The 16,993-nt window shown below is 38.1% G+C and overlaps 1 protein-coding gene across 4 annotated transcripts in view; it reads right to left on the bottom strand.

Annotated features, from left to right (window-relative positions):
* The window catches only part of asic1b (acid sensing ion channel subunit 1b), a 257,762-nt gene that overhangs the window by 5,559 nt on the left and 235,210 nt on the right, over positions 1 to 16,993 (bottom strand). For 2 of the 4 annotated variants that reach the window (XM_088423596.1, XM_088423594.1), the window contains 6 exons: positions 15,813 to 15,963; positions 14,929 to 14,985; positions 13,484 to 13,637; positions 6,118 to 6,209; positions 5,913 to 5,992; positions 3,112 to 3,213 (listed from right to left, as the gene is read on the bottom strand). In XM_088423596.1, the coding sequence (XP_088279722.1) occupies positions 3,112 to 3,213; positions 5,913 to 5,992; positions 6,118 to 6,209; positions 13,484 to 13,637; positions 14,929 to 14,985; positions 15,813 to 15,963 (636 nt within the window). Of the gene's footprint in view, positions 1 to 3,096; positions 3,214 to 5,912; positions 5,993 to 6,117; positions 6,210 to 13,483; positions 13,638 to 14,928; positions 14,986 to 15,812; positions 15,964 to 16,993 lie in introns of all 4 variants that reach the window. The other 2 variants (XM_088423595.1, XM_088423593.1) reach the window with 1 other exon arrangement.

Here is a 16,993-nt window from a genome sequence, read left to right as displayed (position 1 = left end):
TCAATTAGGCTCCGCAAAACATGTCTTTCTAATTGGACTTGAGTGCCGTGTATGATGCAGATGACTTGTGCTCACGTGTGAATTATGCTATGGAACCATGATAGTGCATGGCATGATGAACGACAACTTTCCATTTAAGGGCAGTGCGAGGACTATCAATGTGTATGCCCTAATGTGCCAGTATTTGGTTCAAACAGCAACACATCAACGGGCAGATAATTACAACTTGTGGATTGACTTAAAAAAAACAGAACTTAGAACTTAGCAAATTCTTAAAGCTGTATCTCTAAAGAAACCATTTCAAGGAGTAAAAAAAATACTACCTCATGAAGCGTCATTTTCCCTTGATTACTTTTACTCACTATCAAACGGCACTAAGCCAATGACAAGAATTCATCAATTATATATATATATTTTTAACAAGGCTGGCTGCGAGAGTGTCTGAGTCAGTGCCACTGTAACTGTCTAATGTGAAAACAACTTTACTGATGGACAACAACCAGTAGATACAACAAAGTCCCATTTTAGACATGAGATCAACAAAGTTTGACAGTCCACTGGGAGGAAGAGCTGAAATTTTGTAAACCTTTCTTTTTTCTATTGCTTATTATAAAAAAAGGCAGAAAGGTGAGTGTACTGTATGCTCTCCTTTGCTAGATTTTCTGTACATATGTATAATCATAGTACCGTATTTTCCGCACTATAAAGCGGACCTAAAAGCCTTAAATTTTCTCAAAAGCAAACCGTGCGCCTAATGATCCGGTGACGCTAAAAAATCCATCGTATCAAATGATAATTATAACTACACCGTTATCACAACGTGTTGGATACAAGTACGTGAGCGCTGGTCAACATCAAGCCAAATGCGATGTCTCACAACCTATGAAGCTTAGCGCCTTGCTACTTTATCTCAATTTAGTGGAGTGAGCTTTATGAACATGCATTCTAAGAAACAGAAAAACAGAAGAGAGGACATACCTTTGCTCTGGCCATTCTTTTGGAAAACTGTTTGATGCTAAGCCCAGCATTTTATGTGATTTACTGATTTCTTTTTCTTTGGCCATGCTAAAAAGGTTATGGTAACAGGCTTGTATGCATGTTGCGGGTATTTTTAATTTCCAAGCACTCTTATCCCTTGTTTTTTTTAAATTTTCTTCTCAGAACAAGTAAAGTTACTCAGAAACTGCATGTTTCAGGATGAGTGAGACATAAAATGTCCTCCAATTCTGGAATGACCCTAGTATCCAATCTGCAATGGCAGATATCTAATGCTCAATTGATTTTTTTTCCACACTGGAAAAGATCTGGTTTCAATTTGAAGATAGCTGATCCTTTTCTATGCATGCTGCCACGATGCTTATCTGAAATATGGCACTTCAGAGGAAACAAATGGAACCATGTAACCTGCTAAGTGGCATAAATCTACTTTGCCATTTCTAGCCAAATTAGCAAATATTTTTGGTAATTAATATAATTCACTTTAACTCAAAAAAGAAATGCGAGTGTGCAAGAAAGAGAGGAACTTTAAAGGTTAAACTTGAAGGCCAGAGGGTGGAAATCCAAGATTCAATCAATAAAAGTGATAGAAAAATAGGAAGACCATTGTCCCTTTGCTCTGCTTTCCAACTGAAGTGGCTTCATTGAGGCCAGCAAATGTGCACTGTCACCTCCCCCAATGCAAGTTTTTAATTTTACCCCTCCCGCTTTGAATACGCTCAGTCTTCTCTTGCATGTCTCATCTCATCCTCTGACCCCCTAACTTGTCCGCCCACAGCAAAGTTTCCTGCATCATGAGCAGTAGAGCAGCAAGTGCAGGACATGTTATGAGTAGAGAAGGGGAAGGGCTATATTTTGTTATTTGTATCTTTACTTGCATAATTATTTTTGGCTAGTTACTTTTACCACAGGGAAAAAAACAAATCGCAATAAGTGGACCCCCGAGTTATGGCGTCCTTGGCTTATGTTTTTTTCACGTTACGATGTGGAATACCAAGTTTTTTCATCCCGTCTTTAAGGCATTTATCTCATCGCATTTACCTGTCATGACTTGTGGGGTTGGTTGTTGGGCGTTTTTAGGTAATTGCTCTTATTTTCTGTTCGCGTCAAACTGTCTCTGCTGCAACGCATTACTACAATGCTGGTCTGCTACTGGTCGGCGTCTCGACTTTCCAAGATACTGGTCTACTATTGGTCAGCGTGATGGGGGTCACGAAGATGCTGGTCTGCTATTGGTGAGCGCAAGGGGTCCGAAATATGGCTGCCTAAAGGCTTGATGTCGTGTGAATGTTTTCAATATCGCATTTATTATGCATTTTAGTGCTTAATTCATACTTGAATTGGTTATCCATGAGTGCCAAGATTGCTCGTGATGTTAAAGAGAGAAGTATGAAGATGATTTACATGGAAACGAAGCTGGAGATAATCAAGAAATACGAAGAAAGCTAAGATAGCCAAGCCTAGGCTACCCTTGAGGGAATATGGCCATAACATGCGTCACTCAAAGGTAAATAAATCCTTTATATATTTTTTATTTATTATGTTATTTAATTGTATGCATGTATATTATATATATGAGTAGCACTTACTATAGTATTTTGATACCAAATTTTAATATGTATATACAATTTTTATGTTTTTACCTGGGCTTTTACATGCATTGGCTAATTAACATAGGTTTGGATTGCCCTTACGAGCCCAACTGTGGAACGGATTAACCTGAATTAATCTTGTAAACACTGGCATATGAAAAAAAAAAAAAATAAAAATAAAAAAATAAAAATAAAAATAAAAATAAAAAATAAAATAAAATAAAATAAAAATAAAAAATAAAAATAAAATATATATATATATGTATATATATATATATATATATATATATATGTATATATATATATATATATATATATATATATATATATGTATATATATATATATATATATATATATACATATATATATATATATATATATATATATATATATATATATATATATATATATATATATATATATATATATATATATATATATATATATATATATATATATATATATAACACACACACACACTTTAAAGAAAAAGAGTACATTTGACACCTCTGGTCTACTGACATGATGTTTCACATCATCCAGACTCAGTACAGTGCCCCGGTCATTGTTGTTGCGCCCTTTATGTTTCTTCTTCACGCATCGGCACAGCTTGTACTTGATCACCTGAGAAGCAAGGCACAGACAGGCACACATTATCAAAGCATAACACCACCCGTCCAAGCCCACACAATTTGTATTGAAAGCATCTGGCAGGTCGAAATGAGATTTTACGCTGTTGTAAATTTGTTTCCCCACCGACCACGCAAAGCAAACAAACATATGGAGGTTTACAGGTGAATATCTCAGCACCAAAATAGTTCTCTCGAAGAGCATACATTCTGATTCATCTAAAACATAACAGCTGAAATGTTAATGTATTCAAGACTCCTGTGTGCATGATTGTGTGTGTGTGTGTATCCACTCGGCAGGGATGATAAATTCAATAAAAGCACAGACATTTTTTTCTTTTAGGAAGCATGAAAGAACAAGTGCTACTGATTTTTCAAACCATTTTAATTTTGATATTTTCTCAAATATCATTGGCTGCTAAAATGTGTACAGTATATGTTTATTTTATTGGAAATACATAGATTTACCAATTATACACTCAATGCAAAAATTAATTTTCGCATTGATTGTATAATTGTTTTTTTAAACGTATTTCATATTCAATGCCAAGGAATGACTGATGCGAAATATAATCTGTATTTATAAATCTAATCTGTATTTTATATGTGTACGCAGGGGTAGGGAACTCCTCTTTCGTGAGTTGAGAGCTATATCCTTGCTGTTTTCTATGTCTCCCGCTAACAACACAACTTATTCAAATCAACTTATTCAGCTGATCAGCAAGCTCTGCGGAAGCCTGATAACAATTCCTGATCCGACAGAGAAGCGACTGGCTGACAACCAGTTCAGTTTAGGGCCACCTGCCCTAAAACAGCTGGGATAGGCTCCAGCACACCCATGACCCTTGTCATGACTTCAATCAGGTGTCAATGTCAGGGAGACACTGAAAACAGGCAGGATATTTCAAGGAACCTGAATTCTCTACCCCAGTGATACAGAGTAGTTGTTTTTCTTTCATATTGTGATTCCAATTCAAAAGTAGTGCACTTTTACTCTTTTGTCAAAATGTGTTTTACTGTATCCTCACTTCCGACACAATTGTGATTCCTTTTGTGATGCATTTTATATTTAATGCAGAATGCAGATGTATTAGCAAATTCTGGTGCATTTTTTTTTTTTAACTCAAACAAATCATTTGTACGCTAAACTACGGAGAGTTAATGGTTAACAGTTTTAAACATGTTATGTAGGAGTGAATACACACAAACAAATCCCAACCTGATGCGGCTCAAACAACCAGACGGAGACCCACTTTTCAAGGTGGTCTTAATGCAATTCCAAATGCAAACAGTAAGCTTTGCTATAAGGTCTGAATAGACATCGGATGAAAAAGTAGCTTGCAGCAAATGTTGTATTGCACTGCAGGAAAGTAGAAAAGTCATATATTAAGAAATATGATCAAAATTTCTGTCTGAAAAGGAAAAATATCTTGTATCAAAAAAATCTTTCAAATGCTTATTTTCAAGATTTTCTTTCTTATTTCTTATGTCTTTGCTCAAAACATTCCTCTTTTTTCCGATAATAAGATAAAAGAAGATTTTGAATGAACTTCAGCTTAAGACCAAGGCCATTTTTCTTGATGATAGCAACAACAAAATCTTATTATAAGAGCAGACTTACTCAAAAGCATTGTTTTAAACATTTACAGCACATTTTCCTGTAATTTAAATTAAATAAAATTATCTATTAAAATTATGTTAACTTAAATCGACTGCATTGCAGTCATTTCTTTGATTAATAAAATCATTACAAATTTTGGGGTTGTTCACGTGGGGGTAATTTTGAAGTAATGTGAAATTTACAAAATGCATACAGTACATTAGAACAATTTGCTTAAATCTAGGCTCAAATGAAGAAAAAAAATGCCTAAACTATATTTTGAAGGATTTATCAAGATGCTTACTTTTTACAGATTTATGCTGTTGGAGTGACTCAGTGGTAGAGTGGTTACCTGCCAACTGAGACAATGTAGGTTTAATCCCTGTTGAAGTGTCCTTGAGCAAGACACTGAACTCCCAGTTGCTTCTGATGTTGAACATTGCCATGAGTACCAAATTAGAAAAGTGCAATGTCAATTTAACTCCATCTTAATAAATAAATAAATAAATAAAAACAAACATAAAATGTGTCCCTATATTGAGAACTATTGCAACTTGCTTAAATTAAGAATTTCTGACTGGTTTTAGAACTCAAATCATTTTAAAACCATTAAGAAAAAAGTCTTGAATTAGGTTTTCTGGGCAAGAAAATAATTCTTACCCCATTGGCAGATTTGGTTTTTGCTCCAAACAGGAGAATTGGCTTAATTTTTAAATATCATTTTCTCATATTTAGTTTGGCACTTTTTGCAGTGTGATGTTGATACCTGACCGTCTGTCTTCTGTTAGTCTTGCTGCTGTACAGTGAGAATAGGAACCGCACAAATCAAACAAGCACAGCAAATGACTTTTCTGATTTGAATTCACCTTGGGAGTCTTCAATTAACCTACCAGTCACATTTTTGGAATGTGGGAGGGAACTGGAGTACTGAACAAAATGTAACTTATTGAAAAATTTGTCATTTTGTCTTTCTTTTCAATATATATACAGTAGTTAATGCTCAATTAGTAGGCAGAATTGTGGCAGTTGTTTTGTTTCTTACAGTCTATTTTACACAATGGCTCTTTGTAATGCTTTGCGCAGCGCAGCTTTACCTCATAGAGGTAGTCAAAGAGTTCAAGGATGGTAAGGATGCTGGCTCCGATAAAGAGGCCCATCTGACCACCGATGTCACCTGAGAGGCAGAGGGAAAAACACTGTTGCTGTGTTTTCCACAGACACTACACAAGCACTCCTAACCTTTCAAAGGTTGTTTCAATACAAAAGCCGCCGCCACGCATATCATCTTTGTCTGCTTACCCAGGAGGCCTGCCAGCTCATAGGCCTTCTTTTGTTCAATGGTCTCATAGTTGAGGGCTTCAAAGAAGATATCCAGGACCAGAAGGTTATCTCTGCGGACAGACATCGGGGCAAATGAAAGCACTGAGATTGCACACGCCTTCTGGACCCAGTGGCGTAAACAACTTGCTGTTACCAACTAACAACCGGGTTGGCCGAACATCCTCATGGGTCTGCTCCAAAAGAACAAAACATAAAAGACTATTTTCGAGTCAGAAGGCAGCCTATTATCCAAGTCGTGAGCAACCGTCTCTCTGGAGATGAGATCAATTCCACACATCAGACTTGTGCTTCTATTCTGATCAGCCTGCAGTTTTTGTTTTTTTTCACATATAATTAAAGTCATGAGAAGGAATGAGCTGTCAGTGTCAAAAGAGATTCTGTTGAAGTTCAAGCAAATAACAGGGGTGCGGCAACTACTTGCATCCTCATTAAGACATTTGGTGTGCATTTGTTTCCTTCCCACGTTAAACATTGGACTCAGGTTATATGTCGGCTACTGTTCCATTTGAGGCATTCCGTCAGGCGTGGCTCGATGATTTTTTTCCCTCCCACAGATAAAGACGCACTTGACTAATACATAAGGCTGAGAAAATAAATTCTACATATATTTTACAATATCAAATAAGGAGTTTAACTGAAGCTACACAGATTTCTGATGAGCTGATTGAACTCTGTAGCCTCAGGCAAAGCCATCGCTGTGCTGCGTGTACTTAACTGAAGGCAACAAAACTCAGCCTTCAACATTGTGATAGTGTACCACTGCAAACTATGAACAGTAAATCATACTTCCAGTGGCCCCCCATGTTACAGCGTCCCTGGCTTACGTTTTTTTTCATGTTGTGACATGGAATACCGAGTTTTTTTTTTATCCCCTCTTTATGGTTTTCTTTATGGTTTCTATTTTTGCGACAAAATCAACTGTGATGACCCTAAGGGCTTGGCTGTATTTGTGATGTTTCATCTCCGTCTGCAGGCGTTATTAGGTAATTACACTTATTTTCAGTTGTCGTCACACTTGCCTCCCTGCAACGCGTCATTACAATGCTGGTCTGCTCTTGGTCGGCGTATCGTCATGGAGATGCTGGTCTGCTATTGGTCGGCCTCACTCATTTCAAAATGGCGGAACGGTAAAGCTTTGTCCGATTGTGAGTGGTTACAAAACCGTATGCATCGTGCATTTTACTGCTTAATTCAAACTTGAAAGGGTTAGCCATGGGTCCCAAGATTGCTAGTGATGTTCAAGAGAGAAGCATGGAAATGAATGGATTATATGAAAACGAAGCTGGAGATAATCAAAAAATACAAAGTACACTACCCTTACTAGGGAATATGGGCATAACAAGCGCCACTCAAGGGTTAATAAATCCTTTCTAAATTTGTTATTTTTGATGTTTCCTGATTGTGAACATGCATGTTATTTGCACTTACTATACCATTTTTGTACCAATTTTTAATATGTATGTACAATTTTTATGTTTTTACCCTGGGGTTCTAAACGCATTAGCTATTTAACATAGGTTTGGATTGCTCGCCATACGGTGATATCGTCTTACGAGACCAATCGTGGAACGGATTAATCTCGTAACATGGGGGCGCACTGTATGTCTTTTTCTGAATGTTGTCTTAGCACAACTATAGGTTGGGACTGCTGTACTGGGTTAACAAAATCTATATAAGTAACACCACTGATAATCCACTTTGACATTATTTTCATCGCATTAATATTGTCTGTAAAAAATCTTTCGTCGCCCAGTTGAACTTTCATATGCTTAATTATGACACCGGGCTTCTGAATCCACTGTCGCCATGAACCAAAATCGATAATCCTCACCATTTTCTTCAAGTATTCATTACTTTTGGTAAACACCAAGCTGTTTTTTTGTTCATTACAGGGCAATAAAATAGGTGGAAAATTAATGCCATATATAAGATACAATATAACAGTCACTTTATTAACAACATCTTTCACCCCGGCAGCAAAAGAATTCCCCCTTGTCTCCCTCTGAAAAGCATAACCGATCAAATTGGAAGGCACATTTTTCTAAAGGTGCTTTCAATAAACAGCAGCTTGGTTGGAGGTTTCATTTGATCAATTCTTACATATTGGTATTGATGTGTCATATGCTGCAATACTGTATTGTAATTCTGCCTAGTGGAAAACGCCAGTCCGTGCAAAGATTTGGCACTGACATCACAAAGCGCTTAAGAGCCCACCTGTCAAGGAATGCAGGGGTGGCCCACCTAAATAATGAATCTTGTTTTCACTCCACAGAGTGAGGACAGTGATGTGGGAGCTTCTCTCCTACGCTACTTCTTTGAAAGTTTTCACTTCCACGCTTTCCCTGAAGACAGGCAGCCCGCATGCTGCCAAAGACTTGCAATTTACAGCCCACATATGGGAACTCTAAGGGGCGCTCCACAGAGAATACATGGATCATAAAATTAAAGCACCCACAAGAAATAAAGATATTGAGCTATTGGGTGAAATTTTAGGTAGACTCTAAAATATAATTAGACATTTGCAAATGAATTGCATTTAACCTTATCTAAATGTTGTAATGCACTTCTCCAAATGTTTCAAAACCATTTGCAGAGCTTGTTTTTCTCTAACAAGGAGCTAAATGGCAAAATTGACCACCGGTGTTTCATTTATGAATGGACAAATGCAATTCCTGCTTCAATTAAAACTGGTATTTAAACAGTGCTCTTCATTCTGCAGTTCATATTAGCCCCATAAGAGTGTCAAGACAACACCAAACAATTGATCATTTAGGCAGCCATTGCAAGGCTTAAGCAAGATTGTCTCTGAGGAAATTGGCCAATAACGTCTTTGAAAATTTGCACACTGTTGAGAATTTTGGTGTTTATCTTAGGTGTTTAGCTTGCTGTTGGAGAACAGCAAGTTGTACAAAGACGATTGAAACCTTGAACAATTGTGCATTAATCAATTTAGAGAAGGTCACATTACGTTCAACTGGAAATGTTACAGAGCATTTTTGGTTAATCCTGAAACTTCCCCTGAAAGCTAAATAGCCCTAACTTTGTTTTATGTGAAGGCAAACTACTTGGCCACAGTTGAAGCAAATGGACAGCATGAATCATTTTTCAGTGGAATTGTCCCTTGATTGATATGCTAAAGCAAACATTTGTAATTTTTGTGCCATTTCTAGAAGGCTCTAAAATGGTAAGAAAGGCTTGGCTGGTAAAAAAAAATAATAACTTGTGTGACGGATACGCATTGGAGTGACACAGCTCGAGAGACCAAAATCTTTGTGCATTGGAGAAGAGCTTCGCTTCATCTGGGCAATGACTAAGTTAGAAACTCTGCTACAATGCATTTGGAATGCATCTAAAAATGTAATAACAAATAAAAATGTAATAATTTGTAAGTAATTTATATTATGTAATGTGTAAAATGAGTTTGTAATAATATGAAGAGTGTTGGGATCATAGTAGTTTCAAGTATTACTTTAGAACAGTCGACCCCCGTATTACAGCGTCCCTTGCTTACGTTTTTTTCATGTTGCGATGTGGAATACTAAGTTTTTTCTTCCCCTCTTTACGTTATTTTCCCGGCTTTGCGACAAAAACAACTGCATTGACCTGCATTGATTTGTGTTATTTTGTCTCCATCTGCAAGCGCTTTTAGGTAATTGCACGTATTTTCTGTTACCGTCAAACTGCCTCCAATGCGTCACTACAATGCTGGGGTCTCCTCATGAAGATGCTGGTCTGCTATTGGTCGGCCTCACTCTTTTCAAAATGGCGGAATGGTAAAGCTTTGTTCTATCGCGAATGGTTACAAAACCTGCTTAATTCAAACTTGAATGGGTTAGCCATGGGTCCCAAGATTGCTAGCGATGTTAAAGAGAGAATAAAGAAGATGATTTATATGGAAACGAAGCTGGAGATAATCAAGACATACAAAGCTAGCCTAGCCTAGGCTACCCTTACTAGGGAATATGGGCGTAACAAGTGCCACTCAAAAGTAAATAAATCCTTTCTATATTTTTTATTTATGATGTTCTCTGATTGTATACATGTATATAATATATACATTGCACTTACTATACTATTTTGATACCAATTTTTCATATGTATGTACAATTTTGATGTTTTTACCTGGGGTTCTAAATGCATTAGCTATTTACCATAGGTTTGGATTGCGCACCATATGGAGAATTCGCCTTACGAGCCCAACCACAGAACGGAGTAATCCCGTAACACGGGGGCCCACTGTCAATTCCAAACATTTTTTGGGGATGCAATTCCTGGTGTTTGATTTTTTTATTTGTTTACTTTTTGCAGGAGAGCTCAGTCTCTATCCCCATTGAAATCCGGCATTGGTTACACCCTAACAGCTGGGTGTTGAGCTTGGTCTCGTGGCCTGCAAACAGCAGCATCATCTTGATAAATGTGAAATGATGAGTCATGATGGCTTAGAACATTTGCAACGAGAACTGTCACTGAGCATTCCAACTATATCTTGTATGCCTGTGTTCCTTCCCCTAAGGGTTGCAATCTTGCCATCCCATGAATATTTTCCTCGATCCTTCCCCGAGGACGCACAAGCGATTAACATCAAAACAGAGCGGATAAGGTGGGTGAATTCACATCTAACTGACAGAATTAAAGGAGTGACTTTACAGGCGCTCTGACAGCATCTGGTGTAATTATCTTGTCCTGAACTGCTCCCCTGAGAACCATAGATGATAGATTCAACTGTTACTGCACCCTCCTTCTGATTTCCTTCAACTACTTAATAACAGACTCTTTAAAGCAGATTTGGCAGAGAAACTCTGGCTACGAGGTGGAATAATCCAATTAAACTCACAGTCGTCTTCTCACCTGGGGACCGGAGTATTTCCGCAAGCGTTGTGTTGAGTGACTGCAGCCACCAGCGGAAGACCAGTTGCTATATTATGGACATATTATGAAAAATAACCCTTTCAATGGCTTGAGTATAAATAATGGGTTTCTGAGTAGATGCACGCATACCAAGTCTGAAATCGCACAAGTATATTTTGTACGATGCCTATCTCTGAAAATATGTCTGTGAAGGAGACCTACTGAATTTCAAAAGATTATGACGCAATAGTGGAGCTATTTTCAAAAAGGTACCTTTCTATTGCAGGGTCCAGAACACCCTGCCCCATGTCTGTCCCTACCTTGCTTCTGCATAAATGTAGGCACCAATCATTAGGAGTGGGATTGGACTGAAATCAGTCATCCTCCACTGTACACTTGCAGTGTAGTGAGGCTCTGCAACAGATTTCATGAGTGGTCATGTCTTGGGTGCTGGTTTTGCAGCTTTTCAATGTATGAATCACAGTTGCGTGTTGCAAATTATACCCAATCAAATGCCCAGAAGCTTTCACACAGATGATAAATCAGTTTCCGGTTTCAAGAGAGATAGATACAGCCGGTTGCTGCCAAGACATACAGCATATACAGGATGCATATATTTTTTCACAACAACACTTTACCATATTTACAATTTCATATGCGCCCATGGATGAAAGAAGTGAAGCTTTTGGTAAAAATCTTGTGTGTATGAAGTGCATTGTTGACCGAGTCCTCTTTTTGTAGCAACCTGTGTCTCTTGACTTGAAAAAAAATGGATATGTTGAGAGACTGGACTTGCTCTCATTCACTCAAATGGGCCTAGCGACATATGCTTCTGCTCATAAAAATTATGTACCACAGGCTTCACTTACTTATTTAACCCACCATGAAATTGTAAATATAGTTCAGTATTGATGTGAAACAGTGCTTGTATTTATATACTGTGCTTTTAACACCTGGTGGCAGCCTGCTGTTGGTTGCTTACTTAGAATGGAAAAATGGAAAAAGTGTGCAGCAGCACCAGCCTCATGGAGTTTTTTTTCTATCTATGAGGCTTGGTGATGATTACCCCAATTATATCACTGATTTGCAAAATTTGAGTTACACTGGAGTGGGGTTTGCAGGAGGACATTTTCATGAGAAAGAGCTATCCTCCCAAAAACCGATTTTAAATTGGATGTTCGAAGTTGATGTTATGTGTACTGTTAAGTGTACCCAAATTTAAACATTCTCCAATAATATGTATTGAAAATAATGTTTTGGAAGAGCACCTCCTCACTGGGATCGTTTTGATAAGTAAGGTCCTGCATTTCTTACTGGGAATACCTGTTGTGTGAGAAAAGCAGTAAATCCTAACATGTGAGATCATCAGGTGTGCTGCAGGAAATGACAGATCAGTCCATGCTAGTGATAATCAGGGGTGCACAGATTTTTTTTGTGGGTTGCTCACATGAGTACTAGGATGGAGTGTTTGGTACGCATCCTTTATTTCATTAAAAAGTCTTCCTCAACGTCAATCTCCATGTCGCTCCCACATTAAACACACTGTCTGTGTGCACTCAGCGATGTCACGTTATTCAAGCCTGCGTCCATGAAAAGTTTCAGAACTCCATCAGTTATGGTTTACCTGGTTCGTTCGGGACCCAGTTTAATTAGCCAGAGGAAGTCGGAGGTAAATTCTCACTCGCACTTCACGAGAATGATTCGCAGCCCTAACAGCCATTCCAAGCCGCTTCATTAAACAAACAAATCTCCCCAGAATAGGAAGATATGGGATGTACATGCTTAGCTTTATGAAATACGCAGAGAAAACCGTTAGACAGACCCTGTGTTGTTTTTGCAGTTTGTCTCACAACCGAGCAAGAGGGCGATTAGGTATTGCTTCTCGATTAGTTTGTTTGTTAGCCATAAATCGCAGTTCATTCATGTGCTCTTTTCATACTGGTCAAATAAAAGATGGCTGAAAATGTTTGACCCAGCATCAAATGCACCTGAGGGCAGGAGCAGTAAACTTTGTACCGCATTTAAGTGTGCGTCAAGCCACAGCACATCTTAGAGCCATTTTTCCGTGAAAAAAGGTTCACCTCAGTTTGTTGTCATAGGTATATGTTAGGGAGTTTATGCAAATGCACAAAACGAATCACGCGGTGTTAGGTATTGGTGATTTCTGTCACACGTGTATCTGCGTACCAGATATGTACATAACAGGATATAGTGAAAGGCAGAACAAATCAATTGTCTTTAAATAAGATAGCACAGAGTTTAATGAAACTCCTGCTAGTAATAATGAAGAGTAATTATAGCTTTGTGTTCAAATAAACAAGCCCAGTTTTAATTTTATTCATGAATCAAATGAGATGAGATTATTATTTGGGTACACATATGAATTGCAAATTTTTGGGAGTGGTTTGTCATGAGATTTTTCAAAGTAAAATTGGCTCAATAAAGGTTGGCAAACTAACAAAGCGTTAAGACTTACGATATATACTGCTCTGTCTTGTTGAATTTCTTGGCGAGATACTTGGCAGACGCTTTGCTGGGGATCTTGACGAAAGACATCTCTTTACCATAGCGCGTCAAGTTGCATGGTGTCTCGCACACGCAGTAGTCATTGTCCCTTTCCACGAGAAAGTCTAGGGGGCAAAATGAGAGGGGGTTGAAATGAAGAAGTCAAGCATGGATTTATCACAGATACAGCATGACAAACAAACAACGCCTGTAGAGAGAAGGGGTGATCCAGTGTTGTGCAGCAGATGCCGCGAGGTTAGGCTGACAGGTAAGATTTTGTCATGTGGACATCTGAGAGTGCGAGTCAATTAGGAAAGAGACAGCAACTTGAAGGCATGTCTCAAAGCAACAGACAACTGTGATTTGGATACCAGGCGTCAAGCAGCCCTATTTGCTGCTATCTGCTTAGGCGTCGCTCACACATATCCATGTTCCGGCCAGATTTTGGCCTTTTTCCTCCGTTGGAAAGTTAACATAGGTCTATCAATCGGATGTCTGTAAAAAGATTGTCCTGTGCGATTATCTTTTGATGTTGGGTATTGAGTAGAGATTTTTCCTTCCCAATTTGCTCAGAAATCAAACAGATTAGCTAGACCATTAATGTTTCGAATGCTTAAGACAGGTGAACATTTTTTTCCCCCATCAATTCAAAATAAGAATATGCTCGACTATCCAATGTCTGTGAGAAATGCAAGCGCAATTTAATCTTCCCAATCAGCTAAAAAGCATTGGGAAGTCAAACATATTAAACCTGTTAAATACGTCCAATCACAAATGGTTGATGTAGTCAGCAGCGACCGATTTATGGATTCTCTCATCTTGATGAAACATAAGGATAGTCAAGTCGATCTTGAATTATATGTTTGTATAATCTCTCACAAACACTAACAAAAACAAGGTAGCAAAAATAAGAAAAGCTTGTGTAACCGATGTGGGCGTGTGGGATTGAGTGACCATTCAATGACTTTTTATTTATTCGTCATCCTCCGCAACACTGCAACTGGGGAGATGCCAGTCAGTCGCGGAAGTACACCTAGCATAGCAGAACGCACAGGAAATAACCAAACTTGACCAAAAATAAGATGAGGCCTTGAGATTAAATTCAAAATATAACTAAGATAAAAGATGAGAGAAAACATGTACATTTTTAATTCTGTTACACTTGTAACCACAATTATATTACTAGATAGGAGTTTGGATTTCTTCATTGTGATGCCCTTTGCTGCATCTTTTGGTCTTACGACAGACACTTATTGTGTGTGGAGTGCGGAGTTGGACACCGCGAGGTCACCAGACACTATAAAAAAGACACTTTAAAAATCACTTAAAAGGATATTAAATATTAAGATGTGCAAACCCTACTTTAATGGGTTGCATGCAGAAAACTGTGTAAAGCATTTCTGGGTTCTGTCTTACCCAAGGCTGGATCGGCACATTCCTTATACTGCTCCGGGGTGCAGTAGGGAGCATCTCCTTCAGCACAAAGTAGAGGACACTCGGGTCAAAAACATGAGCAATAATCATGACCACCATTAAATGAAGCCAGGTATTTAACGACATTTCCGCATCATAGGACAGTACAGTGTTCGGGTATACGGATGACTCAAAATCATCCATCGGTGTGAATATCAATGTAAATAGCTGTTCATGTGTGTATATGTGCAATATGCTTGGCTGGTGACCAGTCGCCGATGAACGTCTTTCGCCAAAAGTTAGCTCCAGGTCACCTATAAGCTTAACGAAAAAAAAAAAGAGAACATTGAAGCAAAAGACACAAATATGGGACATCCGGCATTAGGTGGTCTTTCTTTTGGTTGTGTGGCTCTCAATGGCAAGATGACAAGCTTTTTTTCACCCTTGTGCATCCATTCTTCTTCTTCTTCTTATTATTATTATTTACTGCTACATTGCTGATGACAAAGTGTGGAAATAAGTACATCCTAGAATAGTTTCCTTCTATATTAGTCAACTTTTTCAAGGATTTCAAGTTGTAACTTCAATACACTTTTGGTAGCGCAAAGCTGTTTCACAAATATTCATTGTTCACATAATTGATCTATGTTGAAATGATGCATCGTAGTTGAGAGAAACCCAGTGTTGGGGAGGAGTAAAGTTTTGTAAGCTTTTATTGATATTATAAATTAATTATAAATATTATCAGGTAGATGTCAATTTTTTGTGTGTTCTTACTGTACATCCTAAAACATGCACTATCCAATCAGCTGTTATTCCCTCACAATACAAAGTGGAACTAGATGAGTAGGAAAGTATTCCTCCAAGTAGCAATCGGTTGTCCTCACCGGGCATGTGAACCATCCTGCAGTTGCAGTTCTCCACCAGGTAGCGTGTCTCACAGTCAATGCGACAGGCTGTGATGCTGTAAGTGCTGAAGAAGTCAGAGTCCATCGGGGTGGCCTTGCAGTCACCCCATGGAGGTGGCAAATAGGTCAACTGCAACAGAGAGAGAAAACCTTGTGTTTTGTTAGGCTGAATTCGGACGGTATCGTTCAAGTCACAATTTTGCTGTTTGTATGTATCCCTCCCACATATTAAACACACGTTTTAACTTATTAATATAGCAGTACATCCTGTACTGTCTTTGTGTTCGACATGTGCTTTTAGTGAATGTATGTGTGTCTGTGTCTTAACTGTGGCCATCAGCGGCTACTTTGTGTCTGTGCTTGTGTTTTTGTTTTGCTGTTTTACCTGCATCCAAGAGATAGCTGCGAAGTGTATCAATGCCTCTTTTTTACTACATCCAAAGGATATGTAAGGATAGTCAAGAATGTTCTGCTTGTTAATGACAGCCTGACACAGTTTCTGTTCCTATAGTCCATCCATCCATCCATCCATCCATCCATCCATCCATCCATCCATCCATCCATCCATCCATCCATCCATCCATAGATGAACAACTATTTGCAATCACATTCACATCAAAGAGCTATTCAGGCTAAGAAACACTGCAGCCTGACACAAATCCGATTTTTTTTGCCCCAACTGACCTGCGTCTGAATTTGATGGCATTGTGAATGACACAGATCGAATTTTTTCAAACGCTACCCAGTTCCTTTCGGTATGTGGTACTAAAGTCGATACTTTATCTGATCTTTTGACATGCAACTTCGGTATGAACGACCAGGTTGCAAACATCCAATTTGCACATTACAAACAGGCAACTAATGTCACCATTCCGCACTTAAAAGGGTGCATTCAGGATAGCTCAGGATTATGGCCGTAAGTAGCTCGTCACTCAAAGGTAAATTGAGCTTCACTTTTATTCTAAATATTTTTTTTTATTTATGAAGTTTTTTAATTGTATAAATTTAAAATATATATACGTAGCACTTACTATACTATTTTGTTACCAATTTTTAATATGTATATACAATTTTGATGTTTTCACCTGGGGTTTTATACACATTAGCTAATTACCATAGGTTTCTACTGCCCATCATACGTCGATTTCGCCTAACTATCC

Source organism: Hippichthys cyanospilos, chromosome 9 (genome assembly GCF_059441005.1).
Source record: "Hippichthys cyanospilos isolate Australia breed blue-spotted pipefish chromosome 9, RoL_Hcya_1.0, whole genome shotgun sequence".
Classification (NCBI taxonomy): domain Eukaryota; kingdom Metazoa; phylum Chordata; class Actinopteri; order Syngnathiformes; family Syngnathidae; genus Hippichthys; species Hippichthys cyanospilos.
The sequence above is the reverse complement of the archived record's forward strand: the minus strand, read 5'-3'. Positions and strand labels throughout refer to the sequence as shown.